Source organism: Geotrypetes seraphini, chromosome 2 (assembly GCF_902459505.1).
Source record: "Geotrypetes seraphini chromosome 2, aGeoSer1.1, whole genome shotgun sequence".
Lineage (NCBI taxonomy): Eukaryota > Metazoa > Chordata > Amphibia > Gymnophiona > Dermophiidae > Geotrypetes > Geotrypetes seraphini.
The window spans coordinates 265,525,296-265,550,578 of NC_047085.1; the positions used below are offsets into that span (position 1 = coordinate 265,525,296).

Consider the following 25,283-nt stretch of genomic DNA (forward strand, 5'->3'; position numbering starts at 1 on the left):
TCTTAGTAAAGTCTCTGCTTATGCAGTGTCTGCGCGCCGGACTCTTTAGATTTGTCTTTGGGCTGGGGACGCTGACTCTACGAGCAGATTTACTTTCAAGGGCCAGCTTCTTTTTTGCAAAAATCTAGATGACCTCATCACTGCTGTTGCCGAGTGTCACCCTAAGTTTCTCTCTGTGAACAAGCTTCACCAGATGTTGGGAGGGGATCGTAGTGCTTTCGTTCATCCCGCCTTTGTCGTCAGGAATCCTCAGGTTCTTCCTCCCAGAAATATTCCCAGGGCAGCATCCCCATTACAACTTTTCAAATTCCATGAGTCCTCAAGCCTTAGGTTCCTGTGTAGTGGCTGTGCCTAAACAGCCCTGAGGCCACCAGGGTATTTATTTATTTATTTATTCAATTTTCTATATCGTTCTCCCAGGGGAGCTCAGAATGGTTTACATTAATTTATTCAGATACTGAAGCATTTTTCCCTGTCTGTCCCGGTGGGCTCACAATCTACCTGATGTATCTGGGGAAATGGGGGGATTAAGTGACTTGCCCAGGGTCACAAGGAGCAGCGTGGGCTTGAACCCACAACCCCAGGGTGCTGATGCTGTAGCTTTAACCACTGCGCCATGCACATATTGGAGGTCGACTTCTCAGTTTTCTCGGGAGTGGTCTTGACTTTCATCGGATCCATGGTGTTGGCCATCATTCGGGAGGGGCACAAGTTAGATCTCTTTTTGCCTGCCTCTAGATTTGTTTCTGGTCTCAGGCAGGTTGGCTGGAAAAGGAGTCCAGGGTCTGTGATACTCTGCAACATCTCTTAGACATCGGAGCTATGGAACCATCTTTAAAACCTCCCTAATTTCTATCAGTAATGACTCGCCCTCAATTTCCACGATTGAATACATCCAATTCAACACTAATACTAGCCCCTCCACTAATTTTCTCCTATTATATGTACCTCCACCAGTCACACGAGATCATACAGCTCATCTTCAAGCTTTCATCATGAAATTTTCGACCTCTACCAATTTTCCTATCATCCTAGGTGATTTCAGTCTCCATTTCGATGACCCTAATAACCTTTTTACTTCTGAATTCCTAACATTTGCACAGGACCTTAACTTAGTTCCCTCAATCTCTGTTCCTGCCCACTTAAAAGGGCATATCCTAGACATGATTCCGTGGTCTGATCATTCTCTTATAATATCCAAACTTTCTCTCCAGAGACCCTCTTCTTTTCTTCCCTCAAAGAAAATTTCCACTAGAAATTTCAGCAATTTAGACTCCTCAAAAATTTCTTCCTCTCTTCATATGAACACTCATGACCTTGACAATGCCCCCCCTGGATAAACAAATTGCCACCTGGAAAAAGGCATACAAAACCCTTCTTGATAGTTTCACCCCTATTGTTACTCACCTTACCTCATCAAAAAAGCAGTGGAGCCCATGGTATAACTCGGATTTACTCCTTCTTAAATGACAGCTTCGTTCCCTTGAACGCAAATGGCGCTCCAACCCAAGTCCTCAAAATGTTCATAAATACAAACAGCACTCCCAATTCTATAAGGAATCCATCAACCTAGCAAAAAATCCAGTTCTAAGGGATGTAATGGAATAGAAGATTAGGTTTATACCTTTGATAATATTCTTTCTGTTAGTTCCTGTAGGATTCCATATGGCCTGCCCTCACCGTGTACACTCAGTGGCTTCGAATAGCCTGCTTCTTTCTGCCTCTGTTATTTTCCTTACAGGCTTGAATATTTTCCAGCTAGTTGACAGATCCTAAGGGCAGCTTCCACTTCTGTGAGTATGTTTACCTGAAGGTTGTCTCATGTAGGTGCTTGTGCACACAGCAGGTTAGTTCTACTTGTTCCTCAATGTTTTGCTGGAATGCCTTATTACTTGTTTCATGTTTTGCAGAGCAGACCAGTTCAAGACTTGTTTGTGTTGCTGGGGATTTTCCCCTGTATCCCCTTGTCATGGATTTGTACAGATATATTACTTGGCTTTGGGACTTAACTGGATATGTTTGCTAGCTCTCAGGCTAAGGGGGTGGCGCATGTGCTCAGAAAAGTGTTGGATTTCTGCAACTCCTGGATTGTGGGTTAGAATTGAACACCTAGCGTATGGAATCCTACAGAGACTAAAAAGAAGATTATCGAAGGTAAAAACTTAATCTTCCATTCATGAAAATATTTGTAATTTCCTTTTGCTGTATTTGAGTTTCAATAAATACTCAAAAATATAAATTAATTTAAAAGAAAGTTAATCCGTCTTGTTCTTTATTTTTATAAGAATTAGAAGTGTATAATTCCTTGTAAAAATCAAGAAATTGTGTTATAATATCTTTTGTGTTGGTATGTGTGTTACCTTGTATATCTTTAATTGCAATAATCTTAGATTTTCTTTTCTTTGCTTTAAGAAAATTTGCTAATAATTTTCCTGCTTTATTTGAATTGCCATAATATTGTACTTGTTTATTGAAAATATCTTTCCTCACAATTTGAGAAGAAATCTCATTATATTTAACTTTTACTTTTAACAACTCTTGTAATGTATTGTTTTCCCATTTTGTAATTAATTTATTTTCTAAAATTTTTATTTGTTTTTCCATATCTTTATATTGTTTTTTAAGTTGTTTTTTAATAAAAGCTGAATATGAAATTATATTTCCTCTCATTGTTGCTTTAAAAGCATCCCATAAAATTTCTATATTAATGTCATCAGAAGTATTAAATTGAAAGAATTCTTGCATTTTTGCTTTAAGATCTTCTAAGAATTTCGAGTCTGCTAATAAATCATTATTAAATCTCCATATTGAATTAAATTGATCATTATTGTAATTCTGAAGGTTAATCCACACACCAGCATGGTCTGAAATTATAATGGGATCAATTACTGCTTTTGATACATGCTGCGCTATGTTATTATTTACAAATATATAATCAATTCTTGAAAAAGATTTATGGACTTGAGAACAAAAAGAATATTCCCGATCATTAAAATGAAGGATACGCCATATATCTATTAAATTACAAGATTGTATTAAATTATCTAGTCCTAAAGATTTTATGATTTTACTTGGTTTTTTGTCTATAATTGGATCCATTACAGCATTGAAATCTCCAGCTACTACTAAATTAGAAGCAGCCAGTGGTAATAATAATTGTTGAATTTGATTGAAAAACTCCTTTTGATTTGAATTAGGAGCATAAAGATTAAATAAATCAAGGGTTGTACTTCCCAAATCCATTTTAATATGTACCCATCTTCCTGAAGGATCAAAATTTATTAATTTAAAGTTTGCAGTGCATTTCTTATTTATCAGGATCGCTACCCCAGCCTTTTTTCCTAAAGCAGGTGAATAGAAACATTTTGATATCCAACCCCCTGTTAACTTCCTAGATTCATTATCTTAAATTCTTTTATTGGACCGAATATTCCGGATCATATAAAAGGAAGTTTAGAAGAACCTATATCTTTAAAAGAAATAGAAACAGCATTGAAGTCTCTTAGAGTTGGATCCGCTCCAGGTGGAGATGGTTATACTGTTGAATTTTATAAATCATTCCAAAATATCATATTACCATATCTGTTAAATTTGTTTCAATATCAAATAAAGAATGAAAATATATCTGGTACTATGGCAGAATCGATAATTATAGTCTTACCAAAACCAAACAAAGATCCTACTCTGGTTTCAAATTACAGGCCTATTTCATTATTAAATGTGGATAATAAATTAATGGCTAAAGTATTAGCATTAAGATTGGCAAAAGCTCTTCCTTTCATTATTGATGTACATCAAACAGGATTTATTGCTAAAAGACATTCATCAGACAATACTAGACTAGCATTCCACTCATTAAATTTAGCAAAAAATATAAATGATCCAGTTTTTTTAATTTCTTTAGATGCAGAAAAAGCTTTTGATAGAATGGAATGGAATTTTATATATCAAGCTTTACATTGGTTTGGTATAGGATCCGGTTTTATTAAAATGATTCAGACATTGTATAGCTCTCCTGGAGCAAGATTATATATTAACAATAATTTATCAACTAAATTCAACTTGCATAGGGGAGTTAGACAAGGATGCCCTTTGTCTCCATTACTTTTTGATGTTGTCCTAGAACCTTTATTAATTGCAATTAAAAAAACTAGGGAAATAAAGGGAATCTCATTTACCAGTTTTGAATTTAAATTATCTGCATATGCAGATGATATATTATTATATTTAAGAGAACCGGAAATTACTATTCCATGTATGCTTAATTTAATAGAAAAATACGGTACATTTTCTGGATATAAAATTAATTGGAATAAATCTGAAATCCTCCCAATTAATGTTCATTGTACCAAAGGATTATTTGATCCATATTCATTTATTTGGAAAGAGGATGGAATAAAATACTTAGGAATTATGATCAAAAATACAATTGAAGACACAGTCAAAGAGAATGAAAAACTTTTATTGAAAAAAATAACAGAAATGTGTGAGCAATGGAATCCATTACATCTTTCTTGGTGGGGAAGAATTCAAACAATTAAAATGATGATATTGCCTGTGGTTTGTTACCAAATGAGTATGATTCCAATATTTTTTCAGGGGTCATTTTATAAAAAACTTAACAATATTCTTACAAAATTTGTTTGGTGTGGGAAAAGACCAAGAATCGCTTTAGTATCATTACAAAGACCAATTATGGAAGGGGGGGTAAATTTTCCAAATTTTTATAGGTATCATCAAGCCTATATTTTAAGACAGGGTATGTATTGGATCCTCCCAGATTTCTTAGAAAATGTACCAGATTGGCTGTATTTAGAATGGCGGCTCCTGTTCCCTTTAAATCCAGAACACTTAATTTCTATATCAATGCCTATAAGATACAAAGAACACAGAATCTTATTAGATACTTGGAAAACATTAAGATACATAAATAATCTGACACCAGAACCAATTGCTAAATCCCTAAATCAATCAATATGGGTAAACTCCAGGATCAGAATTGGCGGATTTAAAATCGTCTGGAAACAATGGATAACTGCAGGAATAAGAACATTAAATGACGTCATATCAGAAGGTTCCTTGCTTAGTTTTTCACAATTGCAAAATAAATTTAGACTAAATAAAACACAATTTTTTAAATGGATGCAATTGAAGCAAGCCATTCAGGTAGGGTTCCCTGAATGGAAAATTCTCAATACTCAATATAGTTTGCAAGTTTTATGTTTCCAGACGGATTTCTTGGGTCACCAAGCCGCAAAATGGTATAAATTAATAAATGGATTTCTAAATAAAAAAAAGAAAACTGGACTTAGGGATATTTGGAGCATTGAGATTGGACAGACAATTTCTGCATCTCAATGGCCAAAATTCTGGTCCTGGAGATTAAGATTAACAAAGTCAGCATCTATGAGTCAAACATGGTTATTTTTATTACATAGAGTGTTATGGACCCCGACGCGCTTGCAAAAGATAGATAATACTAGATCTAATAGATGTTGGCATTGTAAAATAGAAGTAGGGACTTTGGATCATTTAATTTTTTTTTGTCCCTGTATAAAAGCTTTTTGGAATTTAATTTGGCCCCAAATAAATATATTACTAGAAAATCACGTAGGACTCTCATATGATACCATATTATTCGGTACTGCAATGAGAACACAGAGTCCAATATCAGCAAATAATAATAAATTACTTTTAATATTGACAGGAGTTGCCATGCAGCAAATCACACAAAATTGGAAAGATTTTACCAAACTAAATTATACATTCTGGTGGAACTCGGTATGTCACATTTACAAAATGGAGAAAATTTTGGCTTTACAACAAGGAAATATTAAAAATTTTAAGAAAATATGGGATCCATTGACTAATTATTCTAGAGATCAGATATCTTAACACATTGATAATAGTAATATAGGGTTAGGGTGGGAAATATAGATATTAATATGAAAGAAAAATGGAAAAACAATAGGGGAAAGGGATGAATATCTATGATATGAAATTGTACATACATATATATTTTATTATACATTTTATAATATGTGATTCATGTATTGAAAGAATGAAAATTCTATAAATAAAAAGTTAAAAAAAAAAATAAATTAATTAATTAATTTAAAAAAAATCTCTTCTCTCGCTTTCTCTTGACAGTGTGAAATATGAGGATCCTCAAGCAGCCACAGGGCTGGCCGGAGCCCTGGACACTAGACAGCAGAACACCGGAGCTGTAAGTAGAACTCCACAGTAGAGAATGACACAGGGAAAAAATTTGTCCCTGTCTCCGCAAGCTCGGTCCCTGCCCCATTCCTGCACAAGTCTGATCCCATCCGCACAAGCCTCAAATAATTATGATTTTATATTGAACTTATTTTATTAAAGTATTAAAAGAAACAATATTCTGTACAATTGTCATTTTATAAACACAAATAATACAGAGCAAGGATCAACAAAACCCGTTTTCCCTCCCTTTCACAAATATCCCCGCCACTATCGAGAAAACGGAAGTCAAATTACTACAGAAAGCTACATAAAAAAATCAAGCTTACTGAATATTTCAATAACACATGGCAGGAATAGTGCTAGGGGAGTGCAACTAGAGCAGCTGCCCCCTGGTCAGAGAGAGCCCTAAGCAAGCTAGAAGCTAAAGAAGCATGACATGGGCTTTGCGGTTCCCAGTTTTGTCTAACACAAGCTCTAGCAGGATATATTCTAATTACAAAATAGAAAATAAAATTATTATTTTCTACCTTTCGTTGTCTCGTCATTTTATTCTTCAAATCATGTTGGTCTCAGGCACTGGTCTGTTTTCTTTTGTCTTCTCTTAACTCACTTGCCAGGGTCTCCTGACCAGTTGACATTTCTTCTTTCTCCATGCTCACCATTCATCTTCTATCTCTATGTATGTATTGATCCCCATGTTCAGCATCTCCCTTCTCTGTCTCCTATACATTCCTTTCTAGTATTTCCCCTGTGCTCATCTCAATGCCTTCATCTCATCGTTCTATGATCCCCTCCTCCTCCTGTGTACAGTATCACTCCTCTATCACTATGCTCCATCCAGCAAATTCCTTCTGCATTCTTAATCTCCCTCATGTCTAGCCATCTTTTCTCTGTGTCCATATACCCTTCCATGTCTAGCATTACCCCTTGTGTCCATATACCACCCCATTCAGCATTCCCCTTTTTGTCCCTGTTCTATCTATGCCTAGTATCTCCCCTCTTTATATATATCTTCCTGTGTCCAGCTTCTCCCCTCTCTTAATCCCTTACACCAATGTGTCTCACATTCTCTCTTTCCTTCCTCCCTCTATGTTCAATATTTCACTCTTCCTTTATCCCCTTGTTCAGCTTTTCTCTTTCCCTTCCCTTCTCTTTTTTCCTCCCTGCATGTCCTGCACGTCCTGCACCTCTCTTCCGTCCCTCTAGCCCCCTTACCACGGTCCAACATCTCTATCTCCTCCCTTCAGCGCCCAGGTGTAGGTTTGGTACCTGTCCCTTCCATCCAGTTCCACTCCACCCACCCACCACATGGGCCCAGCACTTTTCCCTTTCCCCCAATCTCCAGACCAGATCCAGCAACTGCCTCCCTTCCTTTCAGCTCCAACGGTCCAGCAGTCCAAGCAACCCCCTCCCCCCTTTGCGGGTACAGCAGCAGCCCCCCCCTCTCTCCCTATTGCGGGTCCAACAGCCCCCTCCCTCACTCCCAAACACTGGTCAAAATCAGCAAAATAACCCCCAAACCTATGACTCCTCTGGGTCAGCCACTTTGTGCCTCCTGGGGGGCAGGCCTACTAGCCTCTTAGAAGCTTAATGGAAGAAGATGCAATATTGCATGCAGGGCTGCTCTGGGACCTTCCAGCCAAGTCCCTCCTTCCGATGTAACTTCCGATTCCGCCAGGAGGTTCATCGGAAGGAGGGACTCAGCCGGTAGAAGATCCTGGAGCAGCCCAATTGCAAGTGAGGGCTGCTGGCCAGGAGGGATGAGAAGGGAGGCGACTCACGGAAGATCCATTGCTGTGACAAGGCCATTTACCACTCTGCGGGGTAGTGAAAAGCCTTGTTCCCATAACCGCAGCAAAGGGCTGATTTTTTTTTCTCCTGTTCCTGCAGGTTAGCCGCGGCTAGCCATGGGAATCGGTCCCCGTATCATTCTCTACTCCACAGACATGATGTGTTGAGATTTGCTAAATGATGACTAGACGTTCTGATTTCTCCATATCTCAGTAAGAAAGCAGGTTTAATGAGGGTGAGATAAAATACACTAAATAGCCAGAGGGTTCTGAACCAGAAACTGAGCTTCTGTTTGTTTGTCTTATGCTCCGTCTTTCGTTTTTCTTTCCTTGGATTTCTGCCAAGTAAAAACCAGTGCAATGAAAACCAGTGCAGATATTTCTGCCCTAAAATCACACTCCCCTGCCAATTAAGAAGAAGAGCATAAGGGGATTGTAGATTAGGTCCCTCTTTTTGCCCAATTGCCAAATCTTCCTCCATCTCCTACCTCTCTACCTCGCTCCTCTGTCCCTTACTGCAGCTCAGTCTGGAATCTTTCTTAAGCAGATGGAATCTGACACGGCTCTTGACAACTCAGCCATATTGAATAACTGGATGGCCAGACAAGGAATGGTGAGAATGGCACAGCTGCTGGAGATGGGAGTGGCGCAGGGTATGCCAGGTTGGGGGAGGATGGGATTCTGTCAGCTAGTGCCATACTGTCCTAATCGGTGTAAAACCAGAGCTCAAGAGTTATTGGGAAGAAAATCTATTAGTTCTGGAGAAAAGTGGCTGAGATTTTGTTGGTGGTGGTGATTTTTAAAGAGTTGCAACGTGACAACCCATACCACCTCTTAGGGGAAAATCCCTATGATCCCTAGTATGCCACATCTCCGGTGTTCACTTTGATAGAGTGTTTTTGTACTTTTTAGCTCTGGGTTGTGGAAAAGTTGCTTTTTAGAGCTACTGGTTTCTGCCTCCTGTGCCCTGGCTAATGGCCATGCCCCAGAGTGCATGCATTGGGTTGAAAGGTATGACTTGCCTTGCCTTGCCTTACCAACCAGGGGAAGTGTGTGACCAGATACATGAACCAGCTTCTTTGTTTTTAACAGAGAGCAGGCTAGCTTATCTGCTCAGGGAGAGTGGTGGTGGGAAGGGGTTGCGGCTTTTCATATGGCATAACTGGGCATTGCTTTCTTCTGAAAGACCATGCAAAGAGGACACAGCTTTGTTTTTTATTTTTTCCTGAAACTACACTCTGATGCAGTTGCTCTTAATCTGGAGAACTTCAACTCTGGGTTTTCTGCCTCCTCCCCCAAACAGGTTTCATCTTCAGGGTAACACAAATGTGCAAATTTAACCTGCTACTTAGACTGAACATTTGAAAATTATTTTCTCAACAATTATTCATTGTGAATTTCCTGAATACCAGACCTGTTTTGGAGCTTTGAAGGCTGGAGTGAAGAGGAAATCCCATTGTGACTGGGGAGACAGAAGACACCGATGTGAGGGAATGAGAGCTGAGATAGAGGAGGCTGGTTCCTCTAGGTGCTGGACAACGACGGCCTCCTTTCTCCCTCCCTTCTCTCCCCTCCCACCTTGCTGCTGTCTCTGTTGCATGTTTCTCTCATGCAGTGGGAAAATGGGTAAATGAAGAGCATTGAGTATGTGTGAATTTATTTGTTTTTTAGACTAAACATATGTCTTTGTCTGTCTCTCTGTCTCTCTCTCTCATTTCTTCCAGATTCCTGCCACACAAGCTTGCCTCATGGATGACATTGAGAAGTGGCTCTCCACAGACGTTGTAAGTCATTTGCTTGGCAGGTAGTCTTGAGCCGGAGTGACCAGATAAACTCCATGTGACGTAAGACAAGCCAATCCCATCTTGGCTTTCCACAGCTGCTTACCTGGAGACACACATGCCACTTTTAGTGTACATTACTCAGAAGTCCATCTTCCCGCATTCAGGGAGGCAAAAGCAAGAGTGGCTCAGCCTGTCCTAGGTGAAATGTTAGGAAAAGGGATTGGGACTTGTATACCGCCTTTTTGTAGTTTTAACTACCACACTCAAAGTGGTTCATAGACAGGTACTTCAAATGTTTTCCCTGTCTGTCCCAATGGGCTCACAATCTATCTAATGTACCTGGGGCAATGGAGGAGTAAGCGACTTGCCCAGGGTCACAAGGAGGAGCAGCACAGGGTTTGGCTGAGGCTGTAGCTCTAACCACTACACCACATACGCCTCTGCCTGATAATTGTAGTTTGAGTATTTCTGCATCATTTTTCTAAGGTTGAGGGCACTTCTGGTATCGCTGCCACTCAGAAAGGTTCTGCTTTTGTGCAGCTGCCAAATGAATATGGTCTCAAAACCAAGGAGAACAGGAGTGACCAAGTGGGTGGAGAACCAGGGAAGCTAGGGCTCTAATCCCTTTTCTCCCACTGATGCTTGTTGTGACTTTGAGCAAATTACTTGTTTCCCATTTTCTGTTACAACATCTGTAGAAGGTATACCTGCTATACCTGAATTGTAACTTGTCTGGAGCTCAGATTTGGGAAAATGAGAAATTTGGATTCAAATCTAGACATGTGGATGTAGGTTGCTGAGATTGCATGTTCAAATGAAACATCTTGGTTCGGTGTTATTGAGTTAGATGGAGGCGTGCTAAAAGTTGTTTGTTTTGATAATTGTTTGTTTTTATTGCAGCAGGAGGACATGCAGGGCACAGAAGGTGTCACAAGCGAAGGTAATGTGTTTTATTTGCTTCATAGTTTTTGCATGTTTATTGTAGTTATAAGAAAAGGTCCTGTACATGTATCCCTGCCCTGCATGTGTGCAGAGAAGTTACCACTTCCTGTAGGCACTGGTGCCATTTCAATATTTATACCACCCTCCTGCCAGATGTAAGAGGGTTCTTTCTTTGGAGCTGAGGTTGAAAAGGTCAGTCAGCGGAGCCTTATTCATATCTTCAACATGAAAGCATCAAGAAACAGTTGCATTTTCAACCATTTTTTTAAAAATGTCTCTAGACTTACACAAATGCAATTGACCTGTCAGTGCATTCCAAAATTTTCACCCCTGCCACAGAGAACATCAATGAACTGTTGATTGGGGGGCGTGGCTTGGAGCGCGCAAAATGGTGGCATAACCGCGGTGCTCCTCGAACCCAGGCAACTAACTGAAAGAAAAAGTTGGTTTGCTTCGCTCACCCGCGTTATAAAACAGTAAAAACAGCGTCGGAAATGGCAACTACAAGACAGGGGAAGTCGGAGAAGCCGTGCACATCAGGTGTTTCGGCAAAAAGATCAAAGGTCACCCCAGTGTCGCCGTCAAGTGTGCCGATCCCGCTAGAAAGTGAGGAATATTCTGACAAAGCGGATATAATGGCAGAGCTGTTTAAAATCAATATTGGTCGCCGTACCTTAAGAACATAAGAACATAAGAAATGGCTTCGCCGGATCAGACCCTAGGTCCATCCAGTCCGGCGACCCGCACCCGCGGAGGCCAAGCCAGGTGTTCCCTGTTGAGAAACCTTGTTTACTCGTATCCCTCAATGTGATTTGCGAGAAGGTGTGCATCCAACTTGCCCTTGAATCCCGGAATGGTGGTCTCCATCACGACCTCCTCCGGGAGTGCGTTCCAAGCGTCCACCACTCGTTGTGCGAAGCAGAATTTCCTGATATTTGTCCTGGGCCTGGTGCCCCTCAGCTTCAATCCATGACCTCTTGTCCGAGTCACATTGGACAATGTGAATAATGATGTTTCTTGCTCTATTTTGTCGAATCCTTTTAATATTTTAAAAGTCTCTATCATGTCCCCTCGCAGTCTTCTCTTCTTGAGGGTGAATAATCCCAGTTTTCCGAGGCGTTCTTTGTAGCTCAAGTTCTTGATACCTGTAACTAGCTTCGTGGCGTTACTCGAGAGAGTTCAGAGGAGAGCAACACGTCTGATTAAAGGGATGGAAAACCTTTCATACCCTGAGAGATTGGAGAAACTGGGTCTCTTTTCCCTGGAGAAGAGGAGACTTAGAGGGGATATGATAGAGACTTACAAGATCATCAAGGGCATAGAGAGAGTAGAGAGGGACAGATTCTTCAAACTTTAAAAAATAAAAGTACAAGAGGGCATTCAGAAAAATTGAAAGGGGACAGATTCAAAACAAATGCTAGGAAGTTCTTCTTTACCCAACGTGTGGTAGACATCTGGAATGCGCTTCCAGAAGATGTAATAGGACAGAGTACGGTACCGGGGTTTAAGAAAGGATTAGACAATTTCCTGCTGAAAAAGGGGATAGAAGGGTATAGATAGAGGATTACTACACAGGTCCTGGACCTGTTGGGCCGCCGCGTGAGCGGGCTGCTGGGCACGATGGACCTCAGGTCTGACCCAGCATCTTATGATGCTGACTGACAACGCAAGTAAAATATCGGAAGTCAAAGAGGAAGTACTAAGTCTGAAGCAGGAGATCCAGACTGAAAGGCAGAGGATGTCAGCGATTGAAGAGAGAGTCGAACAGCTGGAAGTTATCACACAAAAGTGTGAAGATGAAAGACAAGCTGTAGAAATCTTAAAAAATCAACTGGTGAACTTGGAAAATCGGGGAAAGAGAAAGAACATAAGAGTGCTTGGCTTAGCTGAAAATCTTGAAGGGGGAGACGCTATACAATTTTTGGAGAACTTATTACCTAAACTGTTACAGTTAAACTCGAAGTGGCCGTTGGAAATAGAACGGGCACATAGAATCCCTTCAAAAAGATCAGTAAACCAGGTTGGCCCCAGACCCTTGATTTTTAAAGTTTTAAGATTCCAGCAAGCTTTGGAAATCTTAAAGGTGGCAAAAGCTAATAAAAATTTAAATTATAAGGGGTCTAAGTTGATGCTGGTCCCAGATTTTGCAAAACATACTGCAAACATAAGGAAGCAGTTTCTTATGCTGAGACAGCAGTTAAAAGAAAAAGGATACACGTATGGCTTGTACTATCCATCAATAATGAGAGTGTCTAATGGAAATAAATCCTTGTATTTTCAAGATCCTGCAAAACTTAAAGAGTTTCTATCACAAGAGGAACCAATGTCTACATGAAGGAATGTATATTAAGGAAAAAGAGAAAATAGGGAAGACTCATTTTGCAGACTTATGGAATGGAGTTCACAGTTAAATCTTTGGAAAAGGAATTTCATGAAGGATCCTGTTTATTGTAAAAGGATCATTGGAAAATAGAAAGAAGAAAGGAAAAAACGAGAGGAAAAGGAGGAGAAAAAAAAAAAGAATAAAAAGGAAAAGAAAAAAAAAAGAAAATGATTGATATTGTAGCAATTTATTTCAATGCATTTGAATGTTTTATGATATTTCTTTTTAATGAGATTTAATATATATTATAATATAATGTCTTAAAGTTCAGTTTTTTTGATTTAAGGATTATATTATATTGAATGAAATGATATATATCATAATTTACTAGGAAATTAATTTATCTATAAGAGTTAATACAGCTATATATATATATATGCAAATATTAATTGATATGAATGACAATAATTGATTAAATAAGGAGTTAAATGTAGGGAATTGGGTATTTAAAAAAAGAGATAATTAATAAAGAAGGAATTAATTTTAGAGTTCTTATTAATTTATATGAAGATACCTATTTTATTCAAATATTTATTTATATTGAATTTATTATGGTTGATTTTATGTGAGGATGTTAAAAATGAATGTGTTAATGCCATTATCAATATATATTAACTGTATAAATGAATATATCTAAATTAAGTAATTGAATATTTAAATACATGAAATTATAGATGAATTTTTGAGATATGTTAAAATAATATTGAGGGAGGAAATATATTATTTTGAATGAGAGGATATGTTTATAATTTTTTAGGAAAGTAATTTAAATATGAGTTTTATTACTATTATATATTCATATAGATACTATTTGATATGAATGACAAGAATTGATTAAATAAAGGGATAAGTGTAGGGAATTGGGATTTTTAAAGAAGGGATAATTAATAATGAGGTAAAGAATTTTAGGTTACTAATTAGTTTAAATGAATATTTTTACTTTATTTAAGTATATATTTATTTATATTGATTTTTATTTGGAGAATTTTATGTAAGAATGTTAAAATGAATTTATCAATATTAATATCAATATATATTAATTGAATGAATGAATATATATATAAAATAAGTAATTAATTTATTTAAATATATGGAAAAAAATATATGAATTTTTGGGATATGTTAAATCAATATAGAGGGATATTAGTTGCCTGGGGGAGGGGATTTAGGGACTGCTATACCAATGTGTGTTCCAGGTCAGACAATGATTGTGGGGGGGAAGGGAGGGAAAGTAGAGGGAGGGAGGGGGGATCGGATGATTAATGTATTTATGAGAAATGAAATTGGAAGAAGTGTAAAAATTGAATTGTTTCAATATAATTTTAATTTCTGGGGGGGAAGGGTTGGGGGAGTGGGAAAGGGGAGAGGGGTTGAGAAAGGAATTATATCTTAAAAATGTGCTGAGGTCTGATCATGTTTATTATCATAGAAATATATGTCAAAGTTTAATCATAAAATAGATGGATATAAAAATTTATTCTATTAATGTCAATGGTTTAAATCATCCTATTAAGAAGAAGAAAATGTTAGCGTTTCTAAAGAAGCAGAATGCGGACATATATTTCATTCAAGAGACGCATCTTTCGGAGATTGAATCTAAGAAGTTATCCGGGGGTTGGATTTCTAAATGTTTATTTGCACCTGCTATAGGGAAAAAAGCTGGGGTTGCTATTCTGGTAAATAGGAAGTGTAATGCTGATTTTAAATTAATAAATTATGATACTTTAGGAAGATGGGTGCATATCAAAATGGTTCTGGGAAATACGACCCTGGATTTATTTAATTTATATGCTCCTAATTCGAATCAAATGGAGTTTTTCAAACAAGTTCAACAGTTACTATTACCACTGGCTGCTTCTAGTTTAGTCGTAGCAGGAGATTTCAATGCTGTAATGGATCTGATTTTGGATAAGAGACCAAGTAGAATTATGAAATCGTTAGGTTTAGATAATTTGGTTCAATCTTGTGATTTAGTTGATATATGGCGTATTCTTCATTTTAATGATCAGGAATTTTCTTTTTGTTCTCAGGTCCACAAATCTTTTTCACGAATTGATTATATATTTGTGTCTAATAATATAGCGCAGCGTGTGATGAAAGCAGTTATTGATCCCATTGTAATTTCAGACCATGCTGGTGTGTGGATTGACTTTCAGAATGATGATATAGTACATTTTAATTCAATTTGAAGATTTGATAATGCTTTACTTGCGGATTCGAACTTCCTGGAAGATCTTAAATTAAAGATGAATGAATTTTTTCAAATTAATAATTCGGATAATATAAATGCTGAGATATTGTGGGACGCTTTTAAAGCAACAATGTAATGTAATTTATTTCTTATATACCGCTACATCCGTTAGGTTCTAAGCGGTTTGAAGAAAGTATACATTAAGATTATAAATGAGAAGTAAGAAGGTACTTAAAAAATTCCCTTACTGTCCCGAAGGCTCACAATCTTCAGCATTTATTAAAAAACAACTTAAAAAACAATTTGTTGATTTGGAAAAACAAATTAAAGTATTAGAAAATAAATTAATTGAGAAATGGGAACATAATACATTACAAATGTTATTAAAAGTAAAAGCTAAATATAATGAGATTTCTTCTCAATTTGTGAGGAAAGATATGTTCTATAGGCAAGTTTAGTACTATGGTAATTCAAACAAAGCTGGAAGATTATTAGCAAATTTTCTTAAAGCAAAAAAAAGAAAATCTAAGATTATTGCAATTAAAGATACACAAGGCAATACACACACTAACATTAAGGATATTTTAATACAATTTCTTGATTTTTAAAAAGATTTATATTCTTCTGAATCTTATGAAAATAAAGAACAAGATGGATTAAATTTTTTAAATTCATTTATTGAACCAAATGTTCCGGATCATATAAAAAGAAGTTTAGAAGATCCTGTATCTTTAAAAGAAATAGAATCAGCATTGAAGTCTCTTAGAATTGGATCCGTTCCGGGTGGTGATGGTTATACTGTTGAATTTTATAAATCATTTCAAAATATTATCTTACCATATTTATTACATTTATATCAATACCAAATGAATAATGGGAATATATCAGGTACTATGGCTGATTCGGTAATTATTGTCTTGCCAAAACCAAACAGGGAACCTTGGTTTCAAATTACAGGCCTATCTCTTTATTAAATGTAGATGGTAAATTGATTGCTAAAGTATTAGTAATAAGATTGGCAAAAGCTCTTCCTTTTATTATTGATGTACACCAAATAGGATTTATTGCTAAAAGACACTCATCAAATAATACTAGACTAGCATTTCACTCTTTAAATTTAGCAAAAAATATTAATGATCCAGCTTTTATAGTGTCTTTAGATGCAGAAAAAGCTTTTGATAGAGTGGAATGGAGTTTCATGTATCAAGCTCTGGAATGGTTTGGTATAGGCCCCGGTTTTATTAAAATGATTCAAACATTGTATAGCTCTCCTGGTGCAAGATTATATATTAATAATAATTTATCAGATAGATTTAACTTGCGTAGGGGAGTTAGACAAGGTTGTCCTTTGTCCCCCTTACTTTTTGATGTTGTTCTGGAACCCTTATTAATTGCAATTAATCAAACTAAGGAGATAAAGGGAATCCCATACTCTTACTGGGAATTTAAACTTTCTGCATATGCAGATGATATTTTATTATATTTAAGAGAACCGGGGAATACTATTCCATGTTTACTTAATCTTCTAGAGAAATTCGGAAAATTTTCTGGATATAAAATTAACTGGAGTAAATCGGAAGTTCTTCCAATTAATGTTCATTGTACCAAAGGATTATTTGATTCATATTCATTTATTTGGAAAGATGAAGGTTTAAAATACTTAGGAATTATTATCAAAAATACAATTGAAGACACAGTTAAGGAAAATGAAAAACTTTTATTAAGAAAAATAACAGAAATGTGCGAGCAATGGAATCCTTTACATCTCTCTTGGTGGGGAAGAGTTCAACCAATTAAAATGATGATATTGCCTGTGGTTTGTTATCAAATGAGTATGATACCAATATTTTTCAGGGGTCATTTTATAAAAAGTTAAACAATGTTCTTACAAAATTTGTTTGGTTTGGGAAAAGATCCAGAATTGCTTTAGTATCATTACAAAGACCAATTGTGGAGGGAGGGGTAAATTTTCCAAATTTTTATAGGTACCATCAAGCCTATATTCTAAGACAGGGTATGTATTGGATCCTCCCAGATCTCATGGAGAATGTACCGGATTGGTTATATTTAGAATGGCGGCTCCTGTTCCCATTACATCTAGAACATCTACTTAGTATAAAAATGCCTAGAAGATACAAAGATAACAGAATTTTACTGGATACTTGGAAGACATTAAGATATATTAGTAATCTATCACCAGAGCCAATTGCTAAATCACTAAATCAATCTATTTGGGTAAACTCCAGGATCAAGATTGGCGGATTTAAGATCGTCTGGAAACAATGGATAATTGCAGGTATACGGACATTGAATGATGTTATTTCAGAAGGATCAATGCTTAGTTTTTCACAATTGCAACATAAATTTGGCTTAAATAAAACACAATATTTTAAATGGATGCAATTGAAGCAGGCTATTCAGGCAAGGTTCCCTGAATGGAAAGATCTTAATACTCAATATAGTCTGCAGGTTCTTTGATTCCAGGCGGATTTTTTGGGACACCAAGCCGCAAAATGGTATAAATTGTTATATGGAATTTTAAATAAAAAAAAGAAAACTGGACTTAGGGATATTTGGAGTATTGAGATTGGACAGACAATTTCTGCGTCTCAATGGCCACGATTTTGGTCCTGGAGATTAAGGTCTACAAGGTCAGCATCTATGAGTCAAACATGGATGTTTTTATTACATAGAGTTTTATGGACCCCTACGCGCTTACAAAAGATAGATAGCACTAGATCCAATAGATGCTGACATTGTAGAATAGAAGTTGGGACGTTAGATCATTTAATTTTTTTTTGTCCCTGTGTAAATGCCTTTTGGAAATTAATTTGGCCCCAAATTAATAAATTATTAGAAAATCATGTAGGACTCTCATATGATACTATATTATTTGGTACAGCAATGAGAACTCAAAGTCCGATTTCTGCAAATAATAATAAATTATTATTAATATTGACAGGGGTCTCCATGCAACAAATTACTCAAAATTGGAAGGATTATACCAAATTAAATTATACATTTTGGTGGAACTCAGTCTGTCATATATATAAAATGGAAAAGGTGTTAGCGTTACAACAAGGAAATATCCAGAATTTTAAGAAAATTTGGAAACCATTGACTAGTTATTCTAATGATCAGATTTCATAGCACATTGGTAGTAGATATATTGGAGTGGGAGGGGGAATGTATATTATATGGAAATAGGAAATGAATAAAGGGGAGGGATTTATTACATATGATAAGATGATTTATTTGTAATTACAAATGTCATGTAATAATTGATTATAATATGTATAATTCACTTATTATAAGAATACAAAAAGGTATAAATAAAAATTAAAAAAAAAAAAAAATGAACTGTTGATTTAATATAGTGACTGCATCATTCCAGATGAAAATGTTTTGGTCAAATTGGGTATAGCAAAATCTTACAAACTCAATAAAAATATATGAACACACGAAAAATGCCCTCATTTAGCAATCTTATTTAATTCAAATTTAATCTTGCTTATAAATACTCTTTTTTGTTTGTTTGTTTGTTTTATTCATTTGTTCTATATTATTCATTAAACCCCATGAAATTCATGCAAATCACTTAAAATGTTGTCTTAAAGTGCAATAACTTATTCTGTGATGGCTTAAAACAACACTGAGTGTCTAATATTTAAACACTGCATTTATCTCATGTTACCAATCTTTGGGGAGGAGTTTCACTCCCAAACGATTGTGTGGCTCTCTGTCATATTATCCAAAGGGACCCGTTTCATCTTAGGCATCTGGGCCAATCAGAGCCTTAGGACCCTTCACGATGCATCCGGGGAGGGGCCTGAGGCTCTCATTGGCCCAGGTTGTTTAAGAACCCTCCCATAGGAGGGGCCTTAAACAACATGGGCCAGTCAGACCCTCAGACCCCTTCCCAGTGCATCCCAAGATGCACCGGGGAGGGGAATTCCCATTTAGACGATGCAGCAGCAGATCCGATGAGGGTGTACAGGTCCCTCCGGCTCTTCGATTGAGGTAAGGGGGAGGGGGTGGCAGAGATGGGGAGGAGTTCACTTGTCAGGTTGCGGCGTGTAGTTAGTTCAGCAGGAGAGAGTAGGCATCTCTTCTACTGCCGTGGAGGAGGTCGACCTTGTGAAGGGGTCACTTGTCGGGTCGCGGCAGGTAGCTAGTGCAGCAGGAGAGAGTGGGCATCTTTCCTGCTGCCAGGAGGGGGGAGGGGTGGGGGGGGGTCGGTCGGGTTGCAGCATGGTTTAGTGCAGCAGGAGAGAGTGGGCATCTCTCCTGCTGCCGGGAGGGGGGGGTCGGTTGGGTCGCAGCATGGTTTAGTGTAGCAGGAGAGAGTGGGCTTATGGTGCTGCATGATGGTTAGGGGTGTCGTGATGCAGCAGAGATCTCTCCTGCTGCATCACAACACAGGGGCAGCAGGAGAGTGCAGGCATCTCTCCTGATGTTGCTATGTTTTTGTTTTGGGGTTTTTTGATGGCGGCGTTGACAGCATTTTTTGTGCGCATGGGCACATACAAATTAGGAAATCTTCGCTGCTGTCTGCCGACCTCATTTAGATGCGTGATTTTTAAGAATGTCTCGGGGTTTTTGGATTCGGTATCTAAACGGCTACGTTAGCAGACCGTTGCTTTTTAATGTGGGTTTTTGAAAATCCTGTTCTGAGAGAAAAGACCAGTTAAAAAATATTCTTAAATTTAGGACAAAAGAAAGATTTATATTTTAAAATTAGCTTTAAGAATATGGCAAGGATCTGTGAAGGGCTGAGGCATGGTTAGGATTAGAGGAGGCTTTTATTCAGAGCACCTACAGTTTATTCTGATTATGTACAGTTTGGGAGGGTGATGAGCAATTGGTTCAAGATTTTGTATCTAGGCAGGGATTTGGGGATTTTAGGGAGGGTGGGGGAAGAGCAATACAGGGGAAGATGATGGTGGCTGCTGTATCCCTGCAGTAGGGAGTATAATGAGTCATTTTAGGAGGTGGTAGATGGAGGGGAGTGTGGGAAAAGATTTTACTATAGATTTTTTTTTTCACTGTATGATTTTTCTAAATGCTCTATCATAAATCACTTTGGGTATCTTAACAGGAAATATATAAATTTGTATAAATAGCTCAGTTTTCTTCTGTTCAGAATCTAATGCTTAGGTGTAATAGCAGCTCATTGCCGTAGGTGGAAGAGTGTTGCTGATCTGACTTTTCTGCTTAAATCTTGTCTGTCTTCTCTTATCCCTCCCAGAGTTTGACAAGTTCTTGGAAGAAAGGGCAAAAGCAGCGGATCGATTACCAAACCTCCCTTCCCCTCCAGCAGAACAGCCTGGGCCTGCCCCAAACGCCAGCCATAGCAAGCGGGAAAAAGAGGACGACTCGATGTTTGCGTTATAAGCTCTTTAGACTGTTATCTCGAATGCTGCTGCAGCTAGGCAGGAAGCACACGGGGACAAGCAGAGTCAAGTATGCCCAAACAGCCATCCCGGTTTCACAGACACTTACCACACAGGCTGTCCTTGGTCCCCACTGTTCTCTAGCCTCGCCTAATGTCAATCCTACAGTGGTGTAGGGTTAAGCTGTTTACGGGAATCAGATTGCTGCCTTTGATGCTAGTTCCTCCCCTACCCTTCTTCTTTTATGATGAGGCTGTTCCATTACTAAGGCTGGACCAGTTGCTTTTGCTCAAAACGTATCTTAGCCAGCAGCTTGTTTGTGAAAGAACACAAGCGACATAAAAATAAGAAAACTGGCCAGTAGTTGCCCAGGTAAGAAGTAAAATGAGGACAATAGCTCATGTCAGACATTCACCATAGTGCCTTATTAGTCTAGGCCCCAAGCTAATGCAACCCCCACACTGCCAGTTCTGTGCTTTACACAAGGCATAGAATGAGCAGCTTTAAGGTACTTTCTTTATCTGTAGAACTTACTAGGAGTCAATTAACTTGTGAGTGGTGGAGAGAAAGGAGAATGAGGGAGACGGGGGAGGGTTTTAATAAGGGGAGCCCCCCCTATACTTAACTCCAGCTCCCTCAGTGCACCTTTCTGTTTTCCTCACCTTGGTCCCATTACCTCAGCTCTTGGAACCTGTTGCAAAAGTTTGATCTGTGGATGCCAACGCCGCGGCCTGATCTAGGCTTTGCTCATGGATATGGCATTCTGCATCCAAGAACAGCAGTGGCGGGCACTTTACTTATCTCTCAGTACCCGCTGCTGGTGCAATCAGAGGCCATTGCAGAGTCAAAAGGTCAGACTAGTTGCGATTAATTAACTATTCACATACTAGCAACTTTCAGAAGACTGGGGAAATATTGCAGGTAGACAGTGACAGTTCTTCATGGGGAGGAGTGGGAGCACAAGGATTACGTTGCTCCTTTTTTTTTTTTTTCCCAGAAAGGTATCCTACAACAGAAACACATGGCCATGTGATTGTCTAACTAGTATAGAAGTCTCTCCATACCCCATGGTGGTGATTGCACACTCGGTACTACCATCATTTCCTCTTGCCCTATCAGTTCAGGACCTGGTCACTGTTACTTCATTCTTGTCTTGCTCATGGACCTCTCTTACTACTTTTGTGATGATGATTAATGCTTAAACAAAAACAGCAAAAAAAGGAAAGACATAGTGCAGACATTTTCAGGCTGAAACAGAGCAGTGCTAGTACCATTCTCCATTTGCCAACATGCAAAAAAGGTTACAAGAAAACTTTCGCCTCATTTTAGCAGCAGATTGGACAGACTATCAAACATTTTCTTCCTGGGCCATGCTCACTGTTTTTTAAATAAGCCACTCTGCAGTTTCCTGTGAAACCCCTGAATGTAGATGTAGTAGCCAGAAAGGCATATCATTCTTCTGACTGCAATTGGTCCAGATGTGATATGACATCATCCATGGGTGGCACAGATGTTGTGAAGGATGCAGGGGAGCACTTTAAAGGAACGTAACATTAACATTTTGAATCCATACAGAGTAGTGTATTTCTTGCTACATGCACTTTGAGACTTTTATGGTCTTATACAATACATACAAAGCAGGGGTGTATTTTCTTTGAAGGGATGTTCTCGGACTGGAGAACAACCGTTCACATTTTTGTGTTTTTCTGTTTGCCTGGTTACTGATGACTAAAACATTTACTTGTAAATGTTTTCTGTTCTGAGAGTTTGTCTGCTCGAGTCTTCTACCTTGGCTATTTATGTTTTCAACCTTGGGCTCAGAGGCCAAGAGTAACTACCTACCCTTAACCCTATGTAAATCTGTCTTGCATGAAGAAACTTGATTTCAGGCATCAATAAGAAAAAAAAACACCTTGGGAGAGTTATATCTGAATAATAAGCAAATTGTTATCTGCCGTCAGCAGGGTTGCATGTGCCTGCTGCTTGTAAAGGCTGAGAATACTAGAACAGGGCTACCTACTCCTGACTGTAGTGAAATGATTTCCTCTGGGCTAGGTAAACCACGCTGGGTCCTGCTATAAACCACCACAAGAAAAACCTCTGCCTCTGTCATATTAGGTAATTGTTTAGAGTTTTGTTTGGTGCTCTAAACCAGAGGGCTGTACAATAAATCACATAGAGGTACAATGAAACGCCTTCTTAGCTTATACATTGGTACATCAGGCACTGGGAAATTAAGCAGTCTGTCCGAGTTTTTAGCACACATTAACTACAGCAATAAATGTGGGTCTCTGGATCCCAGGGTGATATGTACCCTAGTCATAAGGGAGAAGGGGAAGCAAGTCAGTCCTGGTTCTGTTTTGGGCCATGTGCAACCTTGTGTTTATGACCCTGTGAGTGTTTCCATGCAGCGGTCCAAAATGAAGACTTGCTCGGTCTGGACTTTAAAACTGGTTCTTCTTGGAATTGCAGTAGTAGTCAAAGTGTGGCCACCAAATGGCTTTAGTTCATACAGGTTCAGTGACCAGTAAAACATGTTTTTTTGTTTGTTTGCTTGTGGTTCCTAGTGCTGGAATAGCATACGGTGCTACAGGACAGAACTGTGTGTTGACAGTGGAGGCATGATCTAAGCTGATTGCAGCATTTTCTAGTCATGTTTGGAGCCTTTTAGGATCAAATCTTGATAGTTGAAGGCCCCTGAGGTAATATGGGAAGATAACAAAATCGTATTTGTTTTTTGTATTGACAGCAGGTACCATCTTCAATCTGTTGGGAAGCACCTGCCTAAAACATTTAGTTCATCCTCACTTTTTTCCTTCTGTGTTCACATTGCCTCATACTTCCTGGTGGGGGCTGTAACTCCATTTACTGGGGTGGGGGGCAGAGGAAGTCAGAAGATGGCCTGGACTGCCACAGCCAGTCAGGTTTTCAGGATATCCATCGTGGAATACATACAAAGAAAATTCTGCGTACATCGGAGACTTAATATCTGCAAATTTTATCTTGTGTAATCTTTGTGGATATCCTGACAATCTGACCCCAAGATAAGTTTGTAAAGCCCTGCTTCATATCACTAGCAGCTGCTCGAGTTTCAGTAAATATCTTTTGATGTGGTTTGTTTTCATGTTTTATAAGTGGATGAAAAACAAAAGTGCTTTTTTGTAATCGTGATCATGGATTGTGCGTAAGCAGTGACAGATGTAGTAGCACCATGGTTACTTTAAGTGGGTTAATTATTTAAATGCAATGATTTCTCCTTTTGTAGCTGAATGGCCATTTTGATTCTGAATCCTGTGGGAGTATTTGTTGCCTTTTATAAAGCAAATAAAAAGTATTGAATCCTTAAATGGTGATCTTGCCTATGCTATGGGTGGGAGGAAGGGGAAGGAAGGGAGTAATCTAAGGAAATACTTTTTTGCTGAGTGGGTGGTAGATGCATGGAGCAGTCTCCCAGAGGAGGTAGTGAAGACAGAGACTGTGTCTGAATTCAAAAGGGCCTGGGATAGGCACGTGGGATTTCTCGGAGAGAGAAAGAGATAATGGTTACTGCAGCTGGGCAGACTAGATGGTCCATTTGGCCTTTATCTGCCATTATGTTTCTATGTGTTGCATCTGAGTAAGCCACTAGGGACCTCTTTCTATTCTCAGGCTGATGGATCACTATGACATCCTAATTGAAGTCCTAATAGAAGCTCCAGTGGCCAAACTGTTCAAAAGTATTTCTATTTCCATTTATTTTATAGCCAGGGCTGCTTTTAATTACAATGCCTCTTTAACACAAATTTACAACAAATAATAGAAAATATTTCTTCATTCAATGTATAATTAAATTCTGGAATTCATTGCCAGAGTATGCGATAAAAGCAATTAATTTAGCAGGTTTTTTTGTGTTTTTTTTTTTTTTTTAAAAGGTTTGGATAATTTCTTAAACGTCTATACAGCATTATTAAGTTGACCTTGGGAAAATCCACAGCTTATTTCTAGGATGAGCATCATAAAATCTGTTTTACTCTTTAGGATCTTGCCATGTACTTGTGACCTTAGTTGGCCACTTTTACTGATCTCGTATAGCCATGTCTCAGACGTAAGGATGTACTTAAAAGAAAGCTAAACCTTCATTATACTAACACACACTCAGGAATTCCTTATAATTTTCTGAATTATGCTTTGAGCAAATATAAGCAATTTATCCAAACAGCACTCATTAGAGGTAAGTAGTTTGAGGTATATATTGAGCTTGATATATATCTTGGTGAGAGTTTGAGCAAATATAAGAACATAAGAATTGCCGCTGCTGGGTCAGACCAGTGGTCCATCGTGCCCAGCAGTCCGCTCACGCAGCAGCCCTTAGGTCAAAGTCCTAATTGAGACTAGCTTTACCTGCGTACGTTCTGGATCAGCAGGAACTTGTCTAACTTTATCTTGAATCCCTGGAGGGTGTTTTCCCCTATAACAGCCTCCGGAAGAGCATTCCAGTTTTCCACCACTCTCTGGGTGAAGTAGAACTTCCTTACGTTTGTACGGAATCTATACCCTTTTAACTTTAGAGAGTGCCATCTCGTTCTCTCTACCTTGGAGAGG

General features: G+C 38.2%; 1 protein-coding gene across 5 annotated transcripts in view; it reads left to right on the forward strand.

Moving 5' to 3' along the window:
• The window catches only part of TOM1 (target of myb1 membrane trafficking protein), a 188,556-nt gene extending 164,507 nt beyond the window's left edge, over nt 1-24,049 (forward strand). The window contains exons 12-16 of one of the 5 annotated variants that reach the window (XM_033929580.1): nt 6,151-6,226; nt 8,554-8,622; nt 9,734-9,793; nt 10,694-10,733; nt 17,556-17,605. In XM_033929580.1, coding sequence (XP_033785471.1) covers nt 6,151-6,226; nt 8,554-8,622; nt 9,734-9,793; nt 10,694-10,733; nt 17,556-17,599 — 289 coding nt within the window. In that variant the 3' untranslated portion in view covers nt 17,600-17,605. Of the gene's footprint in view, nt 1-6,150; nt 6,227-8,553; nt 8,623-9,733; nt 9,794-10,693; nt 10,734-17,555; nt 17,606-20,557 lie in introns of those variants that run through there. The other 4 variants (XM_033929577.1, XM_033929578.1, XM_033929579.1 and 1 more) reach the window with 4 other exon arrangements.
• The last annotated feature ends 1,234 nt before the right edge of the window (nt 24,050-25,283 follow it).